General features: G+C 39.6%; 2 protein-coding genes across 5 annotated transcripts in view; both read left to right on the plus strand.

Moving 5' to 3' along the window:
- Positions 1 to 6,857: 6,857 nt before the first annotated feature.
- On the plus strand, positions 6,858 to 11,523 carry LOC103978554 (uncharacterized). Its single transcript, XM_009394385.3, has 7 exons — positions 6,858 to 7,660; positions 7,900 to 8,002; positions 8,096 to 8,646; positions 8,885 to 8,987; positions 9,080 to 9,858; positions 10,939 to 11,043; positions 11,140 to 11,523. The coding sequence occupies exons 1-7, from the start codon at positions 7,169 to 7,171 to the stop codon at positions 11,203 to 11,205; spliced, it is 2,199 nt and encodes a 732-aa protein (XP_009392660.3). The 5' UTR covers positions 6,858 to 7,168; the 3' UTR covers positions 11,206 to 11,523.
- Positions 11,524 to 13,450: 1,927 nt separating this feature from the next.
- The window catches only part of LOC135625417 (probable ubiquitin-like-specific protease 2B), a 29,748-nt gene continuing 22,303 nt past the window's right edge, over positions 13,451 to 20,895 (plus strand). For all 4 annotated transcript variants that reach the window (XR_010492050.1, XM_065130207.1, XM_065130226.1 and 1 more), the window contains exons 1-4: positions 13,451 to 13,607; positions 17,013 to 17,314; positions 17,404 to 17,500; positions 17,574 to 17,626. Coding sequence is in view for 3 of the 4 variants with exons in the window: in XM_065130207.1 (XP_064986279.1) it covers positions 13,451 to 13,607; positions 17,013 to 17,314; positions 17,404 to 17,500; positions 17,574 to 17,626 (609 nt within the window). In the remaining variant the exon portion in view is untranslated. The remainder of the gene's footprint in view (positions 13,608 to 17,012; positions 17,315 to 17,403; positions 17,501 to 17,573; positions 17,627 to 20,895) is intronic.

The raw sequence follows: 20,895 nt of genomic DNA on the forward strand, positions 1-20,895 counted from the left end.
ACTAAGCGGTAGTATTGCCCATTGTCAGGTGTCAGGTGGTGATACCGCCCAGTAATGGCGGTGGTACCGCTAGACCCCAGAATCGGGGATTAGACACTTTTTGGCTCCATTTTTTAAGTCATTGGGGCCTATAAAAACCCCACCCTTTTCTGCATGAAAGGGCACGAAACCTATTGGCATAATCTTGAGTTCTTAAGTCTTAAAGTGTTGTAAAAATTAGAGTTATCCTCCTTCAGCTCTTAGCCTTGTAACCATCTAAGAAAGAGGAGTGAGACTTGTAAGGGTTCATTTCCTAAATTTGGGAAAAGGAGAAAGTGTTGTAAAGAGGTGTTCGGTCTTCACCTATTAAAGGAATGCATTTAGTGGATGCCGAAGACCTCATCGGAGGAGGAATCCGAAAGTGGATGTAGGTTACGTTGACCGAACTACTCTAAATTCTGGTTTGCTTTTCATAAGTGCAATTTACTTTAACTGCAAATCATTTTATAGTAAACTGGTTCTCCTCCTCTTGCTTATGCCCTCATATGTTTTAAGTTGCCATCTTTTGATTTGGTTTTCATCGAACGTACAAAATATTTTATATGAAAATCAAAGAATTTTTCACTATATTAATTCACCCCCACGCCCCCCCCCCCCGCCCCCGCTCTTAGTGCTGCTCTTGATCCTAATACTCACTTGGTTCCATATGAAATAATTCAAAATCATGCATCAAAAAATTGATTTTCGAATATTTAACTGTACTAGTACTTTTGTGTGTGATTTCAAGTATATGCTAAATATTAAAAATTATTTCATAAATAGAAACTTGATTAAATTCAGTTTTATCCAAAGCACAAAATAAGACTTTTGAAAGTCTTCTTTTCAAAATTATTTCAGTTTTATTCAAAGAGAAAGTCTTCTTTTTGAAATTATTTCAATCGTTCATTAGAAGAGAAGATTTTTTAAATCTATTTTTGATAATATTCTATAAATCGAGATTTAACAAAAGCAAGAAAACTCTCATCTAAGTTTTCCAATAAGTGTAGTCCATCCCATTGAACATAGGAGGACGAATGATAGAGTGACCCTCTTAAAAGTTGAAAAGAGCTACTTCTCTTGGGTGTTAAACCAAATGAGAAAAACATGGCTCTGATACCGACTGTTAAGATCAAGAATGATACTAAGAGGGGGGTGGGGGGGGTGAATTAATGCAACAGATAAAATGGACGTCGGTTCAAAAATTCTTCTCGTTTGATGAAAACCGATATCAGAAATGCTTAACTTTGAAAGAGTATGAAAAAGTAGTATAAGTAAGAATTCAGTTTGTAATAAAGGTAAATAGTAAGAAGTAAATGCAAACTAGATTTTTATAGTGGTTCGGTCATTGTGACCTATATCCACTCCCGATTCCTTTTTCGTCGAGGCCATTGGGTTCCACTACCGATCTTCTTTCAATGGGCAAAGATTAACTACTATTTTACACTCAATTCTCCTTTTGACAAATTTAAGAGAGAACCTTTACAAGTACTCATTCCTCCCTAAACAGAATTCTAAACTTAGAGCTAGAGGAGGGGATCTCTCAAGTGATTGTTACAGCGTTTTTCCACTTTTAAGCTCTTTGTGCTTATCTATGTTAACCAAGGATGAGAGGGGTATTTATAGACTTCAAATGAGTTCAAACTTAGAGTTAAAACTAGTCTCATCCTAGGTCTTCCGGGTACTGGCGGTACCATCGTTAGTGTTGGGCGGTACCACCGCTAGTGTTGCACTAACATTGAGCGGTATCATCGCCCAGTCTGGCGGTGCCATGATAAGACCCTAAAGTCTTATCATCGCTCTGATACCAAATGATAAGACCCTAAAGTCTTATCGTCGCTCTGATACCAAATGGTAAGACCCTAAAGTCTTATCGTAAAAAAGAAGAAGAGAAAGGGGATGATCACTTCGAGGGGATCGGCCTCCTTGATCGCTTCAAGGGGATCGACCCTCTTTGATCGCTTCGAGAGGATCAGCCTCCTAGGGTTTGTCAAAAGACAGAATAGTATTTTTCATAGATAATTGAAAAGAAGCAGTTACATCCCTATTTATAGAGTTCCACCCAGAGTCCATCATGACTTAAACTCTAATAATAAATAAATATTAAATAAATCTCTACTTGACTCTAACTGAACCAAACCGACTCAATAAACAACTGGTCTAAACAGACTCAATAAACATTATTCAAAAGCTCAGAAAAAAGGTCATAACAGTTCCTCCCTCTTCAAATCAACCATGTCCTCAAGGCTGAGCAGCATTAATCTCGGGGAGCTTCTCTACCAGCACTTTAGCCATAGACTATCTGCAACGCATCACAACCCGTTGATCAAGTAAGTATGGTCTCCACTTTTTGATAGTGTAAGAAACAGGTCGGTCTTTCAGTGTAGTAATCATTGCATGAAACTTCTGACCTTGTATAATCAATTTTATCTTTGAACCTTTGCTATCACAAGTGAAAATCCGTCCATCAACGATCTTTACTTGAATCTGTCATAGTCTTCAATTTGGTGGGCCAATCGGTCAATAGTCTCACTGTCCATAAAATTGTTAGTGCTACCAGTATCAATCAAAACTATAATAGGCTAGTGCTCTAGAGTTCCAGCAACTTCAATAGTTTGTGGGTTAGAGTAGTCAGCTAATGTATGGATTTTATGTACTGTAGATTCAACGTCTTCATTAGAATTTATACCTTCATGATCGGAGTCCACATTCTTAGCTTTCGGCTCCTCTCCAATTGGTTCAATCATCAGAAGTTGCCCTTGTTTACATCGGTGCTCCACACTCCATTTTTCATCATAGTACAAACCTCTTGTTGATCTTTCCTTGCTAATTTTTTTCTTATGTAGATTTGCAAATGAGATCGCAGCTATCATAGTGCGGGGTTGACGAGCCTTAACTTCATACCGGATTTCTGGAATAAGCCCTTCAATAAATATATCCAGAAGTTATCGGTCCGACCAATCTCTAGCTTAATTTGACAATCTTTCAAAACTATTCTGATATTCTAACACTGTAGAAGTCTGACGAATTTTAGCGAGATGACAATCAATATTCTCATATTCGGATGGGCCAAAGCGAACAAGAAGCCCTTTTTTAAACTGCTCCCACGAAGGAACTCCGTGGAAAGTTTCATATCAATCGTACCACTAGAGTACATCTCCCTCAAGCTGGATTGAGGCTACTTCTACCTTGGATTCTTCTGGGGTTCTGTGAAAATGGAAAAAAATTTCTGCCTTAGAGATCCAATTGGTCAGATCTCCATCTTTCCATCTCGGAAATTTTATCTTCATGTGTGAGTAATTTGTGTCACAATCTTGGGGCCCTTTTCCTATATTTTCATATCTATGCAACGTAGAACTTAAGCCCCCACTTTGTTGAAATTTGCTGAGGCTCTCCAGTAGGTTTTTTTTAAATCATTAAGTGTTTCTTGCAGCCGGTTCTCAATTCTGATTTCCAATGCTTCCATTTGTGCTTTCATTGAGTTATCGGTGGCCATTTTGTAAGACTGCAAATCTGTAATCGCAACTCCTATTTCTGGTGTCAAGACTAGGGCATAAATCACTGCCCTACTTAGTGATGTTGTTGTGATGCAATCGGTGGTAGCACTATTGGAATGAAGGGTTACTGCGAGGATGTGGGGATGTAGCTGCGTTCGCTGCATGGGAGGCAACGATGCTTACTGTGGTCGCTGCGTGGAGGGATCGCTACTGCTGAGAGCCGGGAGGCAGCGATGGTGGCATGGTTGGGGCAGCACCGCCAAGGGTTCGCCGCTGCGATGGCTGCGACAGCGCAGATGGAAGGCAGCATTGCTATGTCTCTGTCACACTACGGAAGGAGGCACTAGTGAGAGACAATGATGCTTGTTGCATTCGCTGCGTGGAGGGATTGCTGTTGCTGAGGGCTAAGAGGTAGCGATGGTGGTGCGGTTGGGGGCAGCGTCAGCAAGGGCTCGCCGATGCGGTGGCTGCAACGGAGGAAGAGTTGCTGCCTTGTGTTTCAATCGCTGCGTGAGATGAGAGCGGCGGGGGCTGGAAGGCGACGACTGCAACTGTTGTGACTCACGAAAGTGATCGCTAAATAGTCAGGTTGAGACTGCGATGATGGCATCCAGCGGCTGCAGCAGCGGAGGCAGAGCAAGGGCGAGGCAGCGTTGAAGTGGTCGGGGTTGAGGTTGTAGTGAAGAATAGGAATCGACGGTGGCCCTACGGGAACAAAGGCAATCGATGATTTACCTTGTTTCTGTTACTAGAGTAAGGGAGAGGCTACGAGGATCACGGCTGGGCGGCGAGCAGCGTTGTCATTGGCTGGGCAGTAGCAGTGATGGTGATGGCAGCCGACGTTCGCAGCAACAAGGGGACCCGCGACTATGGTGCAGCTGGAAACAAGGGCAGCAAGGTGAGCTGCCTATGCTCTATTTCGGTTACAAAGGATGCAGAGCAAGGTGGAGCGATGGCTGGGAGGCGAGCGGCGGTCGTCGCACGGTGGCCCGCAGTGGTGATGGGTCGACTGGGCAGCGACGACGCTAGAGGGAAAGAGGAGTACTGGAGGTGGTGCGGCTGGTGGAGGCGCGACTACGATCGACGAGGGGCTACGGCAACAGAGGAACTCTATTTCTGCAACCGCTGCAAGGAGGGGCTGCGACGGGCTGCAACACCCAGCGGCTGCGGCTGCGACCCAAGGGGGGGCAGCACGATGGCAGACTAGGCAGCGTCATCGACGGTAGAAGCGGTGATGGGGCGGTCTGCTGGCTGGGATCGACGAGGGGCTGTGGCAATAAAGGAAGTTCTGTTTCTACAACTGCTACAAGGAGGGGCTGCGGCAACCGGCGACTGCGGCTGCGACCCAAGGGGGGGCAGCACGATGGCGGATTAGGGCAACATCATCGACGGTAGAAGCAATGATGGGGTGATCCGTTAGCTGCGAAACAACGATCGCAGCCTTCTTGCTCGAGCGAGATAGGGAAGCGACGAGAGAAGGTTGCTAGCCGGGGCACAGCGGTAGCAGTGGGCGCTGGCTGGGGAGCAGCGGCGGCGGTGGTTGCCGACCAGGATGCAGCGCCAGTGGTGGAGGAGAAGGAAAGCAAGGGTGGTCGGCGTCGGGAAGCAAATGTTCCTTCTTGGTTGAGAAGGAACAGCGTGCGTGGCTGCCGGCTTCGCCCTCACAAATTTTTTTTTTTTTGAGATGACGAACTACATCGAGAATGCCGAGGATCGCTACTCTGATACTAAATGATAAGACCCTAAAGTCTTATCGTCGCTTTGATACCAAATGATAAGACCCTAAAGTCTTATCGTCGCTCTGATACCAAATGGTAAGACCCTAAAGTTTTATCGTAAAAAAGAAGAAGAGAAAGGGGATGATCACTTCGAGGGGATCGCTTCGAGGGGATCGACCTCCTAGGGTTTGTCAAAAGACAGAATAGTATTTTTCATAGATAACTAAAACGAAGTAGTTACATCCCTATTTATAGAGTTCCACCCAGAGTCCATCATGACTTGAACTCTAATAATAAATAAATATTAAATAAACCTCTACTTGACTCTAACTGAACCAAACCGACTCAATAAACAACTAGACTAAACAGACTTAATAAACATTATTCAAAAGCTCAGAAAAAGGGTCCTAACATGCCATCGCTTAAGAAATTGTGTCTGGGCAGTACCATCGCCTGATAGTCTTGGAGATTGAGTCTGAGCGGTACCACCACTTGACATAGTCTCAGAGATTGTGCCATTGATGGTTCCATATGTTGGATCACTGTTTGGGCCTTTCACTTGACTCAACACAACCCAAACTTGGGCCAAATTGGCCCATAATTGAGTTGGCTCAATTCTAACCTAATTACGCCTAAAACCTACTTCGATCTAGATAATTATTACAAAGATAAATCAAATATTATCCGGCATATCATTGGTTCATCAACGCCTCGTCTGAATCTTCACCGCATTATCCTTTCTTGCGGCCTATTACCCAATCAGTCAATTGACCTCCACAATTTCGATTTCCTTAACACAATTTTCGCTTAGCCCGATCCCATGGCTCGAGGCCTTCTGTCGATACTTCGATCAATCTTTCAGCTCGACGTCCAATTTTCTAACATGTTCCATTCCAACCGAACATGATTATTCCTATCTTATTTGTCTCTCCCTGATCGAAGCTTCCTGCGTCACTCAAAACGCAGATCAGATAAACACTATCAATTGGTTTCATCATCAAAATCCGAGATTCAACAAGCTCGTATAATTAAAGAAGCATATTTTAATTTTTTTCTAATTTATATTATAAATAAAGAAATATATTAATCCAAATAAGGCAAAAAGCTATAACTAGAATTTTCTTAATCTCTTACCTAACACATCCACACAAAAATGGAAGCGGATCTAAGCCATTCCCTTACTTTGAATAAAATACTATGAAATGAATCAAATTAAATAAGGTAAAACACTATTTAAGATATTTCCAAATTTTGAAAGGTGGAAAATATAATGTTGATTGCAATCTTCTTATGTAAATGTCACTGTCCTAAGTGGCATAACATTAGAAAAGCTTTCAATTGGATGAATGATTTTCTTTTATATATATATATGATGCGTTCATCCAATACATAAGCAATTAAAGCAATCGATGATTATCGATCCAGTAAGACATCTTTTTATGTTCAATGTGTCTATTTTAGATAAAAATATTTAAAGTATTAAACACATCATAATGGGATAATTCATCTTGGTACATTCACCCATAACAAATGCATCAAAACTCCTAATATATCGTGATGATTGATTGCACCACAATGGAGCAAATAATCCTTATACCTACTGCATCCATTTCGGACGAATCACCCTTCCGCCATTTTCAACAATATGACGACCATTAAGTTTCCGAGACGCACGTTATACTTCGATGTAAACTAGCCCTTATCTCGAAGAGCAACTGAAGGACAAACGCGATGACAATTATATATAGCCAATCAACACTTACGTAAAGCCCATTTAGCTCAAACATAATCATAATGACATACTAACTAAATATTGAGCCAATCGCGACTCCGCTTCCCGCCATAGCCTTTTTTTTTCCCTCCGTCCAACCTTTTCCTCTCGCTTCCTCCCTCCTCTCCCTCCAGACCCCTCTCTCTCTAGTCCTTGAAGCCGAAGCCATGGCGAAGAGGCAAACCCGAGGCTCTTCCCCGACGCCCGGCGTCTTCACCCGAAGCCGATCCGAGCTCTTCGTCCACCGCAACCGGTCCGGCCGCGTCCGCCCCGACCCCAGCCGCGGCCCTCGCCCCCGCCTCGACTCGATCTCCCCACCGCCCTCATCCGAACGCCTCTCCGCTGCCACTGTTAAGAGAGTCATCTCCCCGGAGGCCTCTCCCGTGAAGAGGGACGCGATTAGGTTTGTTGAGGGTGGGAAGAAATCGATCGATCCTGCGGAGGAAGAGGCGGAGAGGATCGAGCTGGCGGGCGGAGGAGCTGATGAGGTCGTGGAGCCATCTGGTGGTCCTGAGGTGGAGTTGATCCACTGTACACCACCTGTTTACCAAAATGCCATGGAAGTTGAGAGCGTGAGCCAGGATCTAACAACAGCGAGTGGTCCGGAGGCCGTCGCTGACGTAACGGCGGACTCGACTTATCCGCCCAAGAGCAGGCTGGTGAGTCTCATTTAACAGTCACGATTGATGCAATTTCCTAGTATCCATTTCTCCGCATTTATTATCTCTTATTTCTCAACTAAAATTTGGGGCTTAATTTCGAGTTTGTCATTTTGATTCATATATATACTAACTTGGTATGATTAGGAAATTATTCGGATACATTTCTACTGCTAAATCTACGTAACTAACATTCTCAGTGAGAAAAAAAGGAGTTAGCTGACAGTGATGTACTTCAGGCACCGATTTGTTGTTCTCACTCAAAGCTATACGTAAATCCAAATTCTATTGGCTATAGAGGGCTGCCGCCATATCTTACTGGTCTTGCAAATGATAATTCAGGTAGTCTCACATGGTTTTTTCTTGCATGTCAATTTGTAGTATTATAATAGGTAATAATCTTACTTGGAAGTCTAGTAAAGCTTCTTCAAATAGGTGGTGCACATGTAGTTTGTTGCAAGGATTATCCAGTTAAAGTGGGAAAAGTTGCTGAAGAAATGACTTCAGTACCTACAGAGGGGAAATTTTCCAATGACCAGCTTTTGGTTGGAGGCTCAAAATGTTCTGTAGTTATGGAATCTAGTGAAACTTTTGGTTTTGTTGCAAGCCCAATTGATATAAGCCCCGACAAGAGTCCTTCAAATGGGGATCTTCATGATTTGGAGGTGACAACAACCAACTTATGCAACCAAAGAGGACTGGAATTTGATGAGGTTAAGTTTGAAACTTGCCTTCATGATCCCCTTCTTGAATCTAAGCTTATGCCCAGTCCATCTTGTTCTTCCCCTGCCATTCGGGAACCATTATTAGAGGAAGTCATGAAGCCATCTGATGGATCCGAGGAGTTGATCCACTGCACACCACCTGATGATGAAAATGCCATGGAAGTTGAAAACATGAGCCAGGATCAAACGGTACTGAGTGTTCCGGAGGTCATCGCTGTTGATGTAAAGATGGAGTTGGCTGATCCTCGCAAGAGCAGCCCGGTGAGTCGCATTTAGTATTCACGATTGATACAATTTCCTAGTATTCATTTGTCTACATTTATTGTCTTTTATTTCTTGAGTAAAATTTGGGACTTAATTTCGAGTTTTACCATTTTCACTTACATATATGTTAATTTGGCATAATTAGGTTTTTATCTGGCTACATTTGGCTGCTCAATCTATGTAATCTAACTTTTTTAGTGAGAAAAAGAAGTTAGCTGACAGTGATGTTCTTTAGGCACTGATTCGATGTTCTCGCTCAAAGCTATATCGAAATTCAAGTTCTTTTAGCTACAGAAGGCTGCTGCCATATCTTATGAATATCACAAAAGTTGATTCAGGTAATGTCGTATGGTTTTTCTTGCCAATCAGTTTGTAATTTTGTAATGTGTATGGTTGTTTCCTTGAAATATAATAAAGTTTATTGGAATAGGTGGCACACGAGTAGTTTCTTGCAAGGATTACCCAGTTAAAGTGGAAAAGGTTGTGGAAGAAACAACTTCATTACCTACTAAGGGGAAATTGTCCGTAGACCAACATTCGGTTGAAAGCTCAAGATGTTCTGTGATTGTCGAATCATGTGAAACTTTGGGTTTTGTTGAAAGCCCAATTAACATGAGCCCCAACAAGAGTTCTTCAAATGGGGATCTTCATGATTTGGAGGTGACAACGTCCAATTTATGCAATCAAAGCGGACTGGTTGAGGAGATTAAATCTGAAGATTGTCTTCATGATCCCATTCTTGAATCTAAGCTTCTGTGCAATCCATCTATTTCTTCCCCTGCTGTTCATGAATCTTTGTCAGAGGAAGAATTGGCTGGTAATGTGCTAGCTCGACCATTCCTGCCAAGCAAAGCTGAATTCAGCTGCAACATGACAGGTCCTGTGTCAGACGTCAGGGGGAAGTCTCTTCCAAGGACATCTCTGTTGGGATCCATTCATTCCTTGGAAAGGCATGCCCTTGCTCCTAGAAAGGGGATTCTGAAGAAACACACCAGAAGCTGCAAAGGGATTTGCATGTGTTTGGATTGTGTTACATTTCGAATTCATGCGAATTATGCATTTGACTTCTCGAGAAAGCAGATGAAAGATGCAGATGAAATAATTTTGGGTCTGGTGAAGGAGCTGGCAGGGCTTAGAAATCTAGTTGAGAAGTCTATCATACCTACCTATGAAGGCACCAGGACCTGTGCGCTTCTTCAACTCAATCAGGTAACATCATCTCCTGTGTTTTGTAATACCAGCACAGTCTTCCAATGTCGTCAAGCATGAATTAAATTTGATCCCAGGACTATCATGCAATATTCTTTTACTTTTAGTTACATCTGAAAGTTGGGATTGTGTGAAATGTTGTAGGAGTAAGAATATTACGAAAATTTCTAAATACTAGCATTTCATTATCATGAAATGAATGGGCAGCACAATCTTTTGTTTTTGTTCAAAAAAGAGAGTGAGCAGTCTTAGCTAATGTAACCTTCACAAGATTCTGGAAATGATTCTCATCAAACATTAATGTAGCATGGCCAAATTGAGATAATTGTGTTTCCAGGAGTGACTTCACAGAAAGATAAAATTATCAGTGAGATGGAAGTAATTTGGATCATTAAGAAAACAAAAAGGATTTAACATTGCAATATTTTGTTAGGATAATTCCATGACTAGTAATACACAGATATGATAACTTTATTTGCAAGAGGCAAGGGTCGTCTCTATAAGAAATTTATTTCTGTGATATGGGCTTGTTATACAACAGAATGTTGTGATTGCTACTTTACTGCTCACTGTAGATTAGTTAGTATGGGTTACTCCATAAAATTAACCAGACTTTTTCTCTCTTTAAGAAAGAATTAGATGCCCAATGTGGGACTTTGTTTATATGTGGATCCAGCTGAGATTACAATTATACCTGAATTCTCTCGCTCTGATCTGGTCCGATGAATAATGAGGCATATCTGATATATAAAGGAGCCTGTTGAGTTATTGCATTTATATGGCGCTTGGCTTCTTGATCAATTTGTGGATGTCACATATTTTTTTCATTTGATAAATGTGCTGTGATCGATAATAATTAGGTAATATTCATTACTATATGTGTAATGGTTATCTTTTGTTTGTTTGCATTTCACAAATGGACTCTTCATTGCTCTATTATTTAAGCATTGTTTTTGGAACACTTGTGTATTGAATCTTTTTATATCCATGCATTCTTCCAATGCATTTTCCTGGGACTGTCCATTTGTCATATGCTTGCTATTTGTTTCATGTATAATTACTACTTGATATTTAAATCAGGAACTGTTGAAACAAGCATGTCAGAGAGCCTCAAGGGCAGAAAAGATAGCAAACAGCCGTAGCAAGCAAATGTTTAATGATCTACACGTTCACTGCAGGATTCCTGTAAGAGCTCTTTCTTTGGCATAAGAGATAAAACTGATATCTTTCACAAATAAATTCATCAAATGGATTGATCTGATTCCTAAACTCTGCCTTTAGGGTCCAAGAGTGACATTTGCTGGAAGTGTTGAAGAAAGGACAAGTCCAGGAGATCAGCAAGAATAAAAAATTAGGGAAAGACAAATCTAACGCAATTTCTATGTGCCGTTGATTCATCTCTTCCTTCTGCAAGTATAATGATCTCTTCGAACATATTGTAATGCATAGTTTACCCATCTGTTGGAGAAACCATAGTTACAGTCAAATCCTCTGCAGAGATGTGTCTTGAGAATTCTTTTGAAGTCTTCAAGTTTTTTTTTTTTTTTTCTTTCTTTCTTTCTTCGTCTTTTAAGTAGAAACCAGTGAGTTTTCAAAGACTTTAGAGTTGTTTTGTAATCCTCAGGATTGATGACATCCAGTTATGTAGTACAAGTTTTATCTATATATACGTATACTTTTTTAAATTCTGGATTGGGAAAAGGTCTAAAGTTGAAGAACATGCAAGTTCTCTATGTTGCAATGAAGAAAGGCTGAGGAATAAATTGCATAATTTTATGGACTGCAACTTTAATATCTGTATAATCTACATCTTTTACGTTTTTATTGCCACAAATCTTCAGTTTAATCCTGCAGCTATGCTCTCAGATACTTCAACTTTGCTAATTTGTCAAGTCAGTTAATTTTATCTGTATCTATGGATTTGTATGCATGTTTCTTATGGCAGACACTTCTAGTATATGATTTAGATATCCACCTCTTTCTTAATGTTACGTTTTCAATGCAAACTCTAGTTTATATAGCTTGGCACCGAATCTTGTTATGAATTATTTGCACTTAATGGACATTAACAGCAAAGACATGATATAAGGACGACTAAAAGCAAAAATTTTTTTTATGATAGAGAGGTAGAGAGAGAAAAGAAAATAATAATAATAATAGTAAAAAGAAGATAACAATCCTCTAATGATATGCAAAATAACATCTAAATTAATCAAATTTATTTAAATAATAGATATATATATAGATCAATATTCATGATAGAATATATTGGCTAAACCAAAAGCTTTAATACTAATTTGATTTAGGATGAGTAACAATAGATTTTTTTTTTATAATAGAGAGGTAGAGAGAAAAAAAAATTATAATAATAAAAAAATGATAACTATCAAACTCACTCTAGCTCCATGAGTAAACTCAAAAACATACTTTTGATCTCGCACTACTCACACAGAAAAACATGATTTATTGACTGATTTCTCATCCCTTTTCATAGGTTAAGTAAAAGAAAACAAAATAAAAGTACAAAATTTATAATTACATCAAATCAAATATATGATTCGATGGGTAGATATATGCTTTCATTCTCCTAAAGATCGATCTTCACAAAAACTTCGATAAGGATTTGAAATCTTCAATCATAATTATAATTTAATTTTTTTTATTTTTAAAATATTTTTTCCTTGAGTAAACAAGAAAATTAAATCAAAATTATTCAGATAACTTACCATAGATAAAGTAACTCTTAAATTAATTAATTTTATTTAAATAAGAGATATATAAAATTGATCGGGTGTCAGATATTTGTACAGGTCAAAATTAAAAAGTTTTGTCAGTACATTAAAAAAAACATATTTGAAATTATTACTGGCAAAATTCAAAAAGTCTAATGCATATTTCTTCAGGCAAAGTTACATAAAAATAAAAAATAAAAATTTTACTTAATTGCATACAAATCCATTCAAAATCTAAATACTAACAAATATATCCTGATTAAATCATCAGTGAAGTTTACTAAACAATAGTTAAATGATTTAAAGCTAATATTTACAGGGGTTTAGGATTTAAAGTATGTATATATATATATCCACCTTTACATGACTGAATTGATCTACATGCTGGTAATCCGAGTCTCGCATTAAGTTAGTAGTATTCCTCAGCTTCAGCTCCTATTATTATGATTCAAGAACCGACATATTATTTTATTGGATAAATATTTGTTCACGTCACATATAGTAACACTATATAGTTTATAACGGTACCGTTAGTCCATTAAGAACGGTATAATGGTCGTAACGGCATAGTCAGTCGATTGAAACGGCGGCAAAATCGACACGAAGTTTATTATATGCAATATTAAATCGAGCTTTCGGTCTCTCTCTCTCTCTCTCTCTCTCTCAGACACAACACATTTTGGGCCCTGTGAATTTAGGGCTCATTAAAGCGCGACGGCCCGTTCGTCAAGCAGTTCCTCTGGTCCTCTGCCGACGATTTCTGTTCAGATTCAGCCCCCGAGAGATCGACCAGCGATGACAGCTTCTGAGGTTTTCGGGCTTCTGAGGGGCGATCCGTCGGCGTACATCTGGGTCCCGTGATGAGAGGCTCGTCGCAGAAGGATCTCGCCGTCTTCGATTTCAGCGAAGAGGAGGCAGCCGTGGAGGCGGCGGCTGGGAGATTCACGGCGAAGTTGCAGTCCAGATTGAGGCCTAGGATGGACGACACGGTCAACAAGAACCAGTTCCTCGAGGCCTGTAAGCTCTTCCCCGACCAAAACCCTTTCTTTTTCTTTTTGAGGTTTTCGTTTGCCTTGCGGCGAAATGTTCTCGACATGCTGTATTCAACGTACAAGTATTTGTGGTGAATTACGGGTTACCAGTGTGATTGATGATGGGTACGTTAACTGGTGGAAGTGTTATGTAACCTGCCTAATTGTTCCCTAAGTTGGTTTACCAGTCAGCTGCCGATCGACGTTTTAGCCTCGGAATGATGTTGGTAGATTCTACAAACTTTGATGAGCAAATAATGGGTCATTCGTGACATAATAAGTCAGTGTGTTAATTTCATAGGAAGATCATAGTGTAGACTAAATAGGAGGAAATAATTTAATGGCAGCACCATGCAGTGAGAAGATGAAGTTTTCTTAAACTTTTGGCTTACATAATCCAAAATTTTCTTAGTCTTTGAGCTACAAACAATGAAAATTCTTTGGCAACCCTTTAGAGAAACTAGGTTAGATTAAATTTAGTCAATAAAGTTTCTTGAACTCAACACTTCCATCCAAAATTGACCAACACTGAACTAATTTGATTGGTTTCACTAGAAATTTTAATCATGGCTCAACCATTTTACAATGGAAATTTGACTCCGATGATAAGGGTATATCTTATTAATATGAATATCTATTAGAATCATTGAGAAAATTCTGTGCTATGCTTGTAATGAGGACCATTTACATTCTTGTACAATATTTGTGCACATTGTATTACGCTTGCCAATCTAATATGACCTAGGATTAATATGGATCGAAGTTTATTCCAATAATTCGGTTATTTTTTGGTCATTCAGAATCAAATGCGTTGTGGATTGGAACCATCTGCAGGTCATCTTACATGCATCTTGTTATGTTTCAATTTGGATGACTAGTATACTGTGTTTATTTAGTTTTTTTTTCCTGTCCTTTTCTTATGTGTAACAAATGATAAATTTTCCCTTAAATTCACTTTAAGAAGCAGAGAATTCTGGGAACAATTAGTGGGTTCGTCCTATAGTATGCATCGACATACCGAGTGTTGGTGTACTGGTGCATACCAGACCTGTACCGGTTTGCTAGCAACCAACATGGGTCCAGAATTCAAAACTGAAAACCTTGGTTTGTAGGAACTCCTTTTTTCATAACATTATACTTCTAGGTTGTGGAGAAGAAAAGTAAAGTTATAATGAAAGGAAATAAGATGGACAAATCATTGCTGACTTAGATAATTTATGATGCTTAGACTGATTAAACAACATATCTGACATCTTGTTCTTATTTCAAGGAATCAAGATTAACATTCATAATAACAAAGTCATCTAAGAAATTGCCTGAGAACAAAGTCCTCCAAGAATTATCACCATGAAGCATTCACCAGTGACCAGACTATCCATGAAGTATCCCCAAATATTGATGTGTAGTTGTTTGCTAGTTATTATTTATAAATCAGATACTTTAAGGAAGTATATGACGTACTGTGTAGTGGGTACATAAGCATCTTGAAATATCTTGGGTATTGGCGTGACAGTAGAGAAAAACCAGGCTTTCTCATTTGTTTCAAAGGTTTTTTTTACCAATGCAGTGACCAAAAAACCTGACCAATTGCCACTCTGTAATCCTGCAAAGAACGTCAGAGCAAGAGGTGCATTTATGGACTTATTGTGCAAATTTCCAATATATTAATTCTTGAACAAGGAAGTTAAACAAAATTGCATTTCTAATATTGGTGTTGCAGTTAGTAATGTAGTTATTGGGTGATAGATACATTTCCAAGACTTACAAAAGTAGAATTCGATAGAAGGGTTCAGCTTAGCTTTACATATTGAAGTATTAAGCATCTTGAAGTATCCATATTGTGGCTTCTAAAATTTATCCTTATTGAAGTGTAATGTTTTTACCATTGAGCTTGAAGAGGAGCAATATATAATTTTAGTCTTTGAGCATTTGCATTGGTTCCTGAATATCATTGACTTTTGGAATAGATCTATTAGCTTCTGAACTATTGTGCTTTCTACATTTGGTTTTTAAATATTTGAGCATGTTTTGAAGGCTACAAGTACTTTTGGGAGCTTCCTTGAGAATTTTATATTTCAGTTGTTGGTTTGGTAGGGGTAAAACACATCGAGAAAGTGAGGCTTCATGGTTTGATTTCAATGGTTTTTCCATCAATGCAGTGAAAAAAATACCTGACTAATTTCCACTCCATCAATGCAGTGAACAAAATACCTGACTAATTGCCACCCTGTAATCCTGCAAAGGAGGTCAGAGGAAGAGGTGTGTTTATGGGCTTATGGTGCAATGGCTGATATCTTGAACAAGGATGTTGACCAAAATTGCCCTTATGGAATTGGTGTTTCATTTACTAATGCAGTTTTTGGGTAATAGATAGGTTTCGAAGACTTCATCAGTAGAATCCATCCGAAGGGGGAGATGAGCTTTACATATGACACCTGCTTTGGCTTGTCTTCATTTTTGAAATGCCCTACACTTACGAAAAGGATGTCATTTGTATCGTTTGTGAGTTGTCCATTGATGAGTGCATAATCATTTAATTGAATAGAACTTTTAGAATTAGGATGTGTTGATGGATCTGAGTACAGTATAAAGATGTGATGCAAAGCAGCTGTAATTTTTATTGCTATTTCTTTTGCCTATCTTACCTTACTAATTTATCGCAAAAGATGAACAAACTTTGATGTTCAATCCCAGGAATTCCATTTCGGTTACCGGACCCATACTGGTCCATTGCTGAATTATTACAGGTCTGGTCCATGCCAGCGTACTGACCCATGGTACATTGTTATGTACCATTTGCTGGTTTGTGGGAGGAGGAGCAGGAGCAGGGGGAGGAGGAAGGAGGAAGAAAAAGGAGGAGGAGAACAAGCTGTACCAGGTAATGATCTGCAATGGGTGGTGTCGAGCAGGTGGCGACAAGGGGTGGTGTGATCAGCGGATTCTAGGAGTCACGATGCATGAGAAAGATTTCAATTGATTTCTATTTTAAACACCCAGATCAAATTGCTTGAACAGAGGGGGGACCATATCTCGGCTCATGGATTGGTAAGAACCATGGGCTGGTATGAATCACGGATTGGTATGAACCGGCTTGGGTGGCCGGTTGGCTTGAAAAGGGGTGGTCACATGTTTGTGTCACCAAAAATTTTATAATGCAAATGAATGGCAAGTTTCAGGAGATCCTTGGCAGAACTTTTCATCTGCATTAGAGTAGCATCTGCAGTTGCTCTTGCCTCTCGTTGCATGAAATTAGTAAATATTTTAAAATAAGCACCAGATAATTCTTTCATATTTATGTGGTTAACTCCATTTTTTGACAAATTTGTGGCCATTGTCTGTTTTACAAATTTGTGCAATTCTAATGAAATATTTGTGTTCTCTTCTGATGCAGACACGTCAGGCTTGACTTTCAAGGGTGATGTGACCAACATCATATGTGTAGATATGCACGAAAGAGACAATGACACAGGTTCCTATGCTATCGATGGACCAGAGCAGGGCCTTGCTTTGGGTGATGAGAAAGCAGAGTTGGATGAAATCATGTCTTCCTCTACAAAATATGATGAGCATGATCAGATTTTTCCAGATAATTTTGAAGATGAAAATCTAACGAGGAAGGATACTAAGGCTGTTGGAGATTCTGTTCTTCAGAACCCTATAGGCAACAAACATTTCTTGGACTTTCCTGCTGATGTATTCTCTTGTAGCATCTCTCAGAGAAAATTTCTGTACTGTATTAATTCCATTTAGTTATTTATCCTGAGAATTTGGAATTTTGTCAGGGGATGGCAGTTGATGTGGTTTCTGAAGATGAAGAAAGCTGGTCCTTGATGTCTGGATCTGAATCAAGTACTGCTTCTGATACTCCAGAGGATGAAGGTCAACTATTGCTAGTGAGTTTTGTTCTTTTTGCATGATACCTTATTTACAGCATCTTACTTTTTAATTTCAGGCCAGATGGAGTGCCCAGAGTTGGAAAATTGTTATGCTGCAATGGGAGATGTGGTAATAATAACCAATTGCTATCCTTTTGGAACACAGAGAGAATTTGTTTATTTATACAAGACATGACTTTCTCTAATCAATCCTTTACTTATTCTTTCTTTGTCAAACAATCATATATATTTTCGTGTGGATGTTAGTGTTTCACGCTCTCGTTTAACCATTAGTCAATTCAATATCCTTCTTCATTTAGAAACATATCCTACTGTTGATCGCTTTCTCTATATAGGATATACCGATATACTAGTTCCTGATTGGTAGGACTACATCCTAATCGGTTGGAACTGGGTAGGGTGGATATGACTTTATTAACTTTGATAAATGTCAATTTGTTTGTTCCATTTTCTAATGTATGGTTGTATCTGATGATGTTCATTAATGTCAAATTTCATTTGTTTTTCTGATTTATGGATTTCCTTCTGGCCAGAGTTAATTTTTCACATTGTTACCAGACCAAATGAATGACAATGTTGTTACCTATTAATCATTGAAAGCAATATGATGGCTGATATAACTTTAGGCATGGTTTTGAAGTTTAGGAAACTTAAGAGAGTTTTTTTTCCCTGATATGCCATGTCTTTTACAATGTATTAAGGGTGTGCAGACTATTCTATGGAGTGTGTTATCAGAATCCCTGCATTTGATTTTTAATAGATGTGATTTACCAACGTGTAGGATACCAATAGGATATAAAGAGAGAAGGGAATGAGAAAGATATCAATGCCCTTGTGTTTGTGGTAAAAGCTAATAAAACAAGGTCCTAAACAAGGTTTAACTTGTACTTCTGACCAGACATTGGTTGAGCCGATTTAGTATGCCGTGAGAGGCATACATGCTAGTTCTGACCTATACTGGTTAGATATGAAAAAAGAGAAGAGTAAATAAAAATCTTCTGCTCGTCTCCTGCAACAGTGCCACAAGAGCATTGGGCTTTGCCCTATGGTTTCTATTGGGAGACAGTCGCAGGTCAGTTTTGACCTATACCAATTGGGTAAGAAAAAAAACAGAATAAGAATAAATAAGAAATTTCTGCCCCTTTCCTCCAACAATGCCACTGAGTATTGCACATTGCCGTATGGTTTCTATTGGGAGACAGGGTTGCAAGCCGCAAATCATAAAGTTCCATACCAACAATCTGTAGACCAAAATCTAATTAGAATTGGAATGTAACTTTAATGCGATTAAATATCAAACCAGGTCATCCACAACCCAGTCTAAACGTGGCCTAGTACATCGTGCCTTGTGTAGGTGTTATCCCATGATATTCAATTCCTTGGTTCTGGTTATGATCTAGATGCTTGTGATAAATAGTTTGGGATTTTTTTGTAGATCTTTGGTATGCATCATGTTGATAATCTCTATAATTAAAAATAAACTTATTTCTCCAAAGTTCCAAGAATTGAAACTGAAAAAAAAGAGGAAACCATAGGAGGAACCAAATGATAACAAAAGGAATGGAAACCGGAAAGACTGATCGAGTCGGAACAAGTAGAAGAGGCCAACTAGAATTGGAGATCTGATAGGAAACATCCCTCAGCTCTATGCTCATAGAAGTTGTAGAGTTGAAACCAACTTGTGTTCAATTTTGAATAAAGTGTCACTTTTTATACTGACACAAGCGTTACTTGCTGGTGTAATTTTGTCCACGTTGTGTATATCATATTGATAGTTATTTGCTGGCTAGTCTTGTGTGTACTATTGGATGTTTTGATGTATTTTATATTAGATGCTTAATAACCTTGGTAAATCTTTTTTAAAGAGCCTTAATTTAACTAATTTGTTTTTGGAAAGGTCTGATTGATTGTTGTCTCCTGTGCTTTTTATGGTTGATTTTATTTCTACTTAAGTGTGTTATTTACACTTTCAGAGGAAATAGTTGTTTGGTAGTCGTCTACATATATCAGCTTGCAGATGAAAAGAAGATAAATACAATGGATATATATATATATATATGTATGTTGGAGGTCGATTCAATGATTTAAAAAGGTGCTCGGGCGCTTGTCTAGGCGCTCGGGCGAGGCGAGGCGAGGCCCGAGTGCCTCGCTTCATTTCCAGGCGGCGCGCTTCAAAGAGGCGCCACTTGGGCGCTCGCCCAAGCCCAGGCACCGGGTGCTTCGGGCGAGCGCCTGGGTTAAACCAGGCTACCGAACCAGCGTTTGAGGTCTGGTTCGGTCTCTGGTGCTTTAGTTGGTTCAATCGAACCAACTAAAGCATCGATATCAGTGTGACTTCCCCAACCCTAACCCTGCTTGTCGTTCATGCTATTGTTGCCGCTGCTCGTTGCCGCTACTGCTGTCGTCGCTCGCCGCTCTCGCTGCCGCTGCTCGCTGCTACCGCTGCCGCTCCCACTGTCGTCGCTCGTCGCTCCCGCTGCCGCTGCCGCTGCTACTGTTGCCATTGTCTCCGCTCGCTGCTTCTGCTCCCGCTCCCGCTATTGTTGTCGTTGCTACTGTTGCCACTGTCTCCGCTCGCCGCTTCCGCTCCCGCTACTCGCTGCTGCCGGTGCGACTGTCGTCGCTGCCGCTGTTGCTGCTCGCTGTTGCTACCACTGTCGTCGCTCGCAGCTGTCGCTCCTGCTATCGCTCCTGCTCCCGCTCTTCTCAGTCAACATCCTCAGTCTTCCGACTCTTCCCTTACACTCTTCGATAGTATACTGTTAACAGTATACAGTATACTGTTAACTGTATACTAGTAATAGTATTTATATTTATTAGATTAATTTAATAACATATTTTTATTTAAAATTTTAAATAATTATATTTATTAATTATATTATATATTTTTATATTTTAGCATCTCACTTCGCTCGGGCGAGCGCCTGGGTGAGCGCCTAGCGCCTCGGGCGTTTTTGGACCTTGGCGCCTTTTGGCGCCTAGCGCTTTTTAAATCACTGGGCCGATTAGCTGTATGTATGTATGTATGTTGGAGGCCGATTAGCTGTATCTTGTATAGTGATGCCCTGCATAAATAAGGTCTAAAAACTATTAGATATCCCTTGAAGCCCACAACTCATCATGCTTGCATCACTTGATAGAAAAGTAAGGAAATTTATGAATGAAAGAATATCATTCTCTTATCTCTTCATCTTGAAATTGGCACTTGGCCTTCTATTATTTTGTGTTTCTTTATATGGACTATTTGCAATGTCAAGGGCAACTAGCTATGTTATACACAAGGAGCATAATTTTGTTTGAACTAGTATGTATTGGCTGATATTTACCAATCCGGACATGAAACCGCATGTGAACTGCCTAATTTCGGATGGTCCATAT

This window comes from Musa acuminata, chromosome BXJ1-3 (genome assembly GCF_036884655.1).
Source record: "Musa acuminata AAA Group cultivar baxijiao chromosome BXJ1-3, Cavendish_Baxijiao_AAA, whole genome shotgun sequence".
Taxonomy (NCBI): Eukaryota; Viridiplantae; Streptophyta; class Magnoliopsida; order Zingiberales; family Musaceae; genus Musa; species Musa acuminata.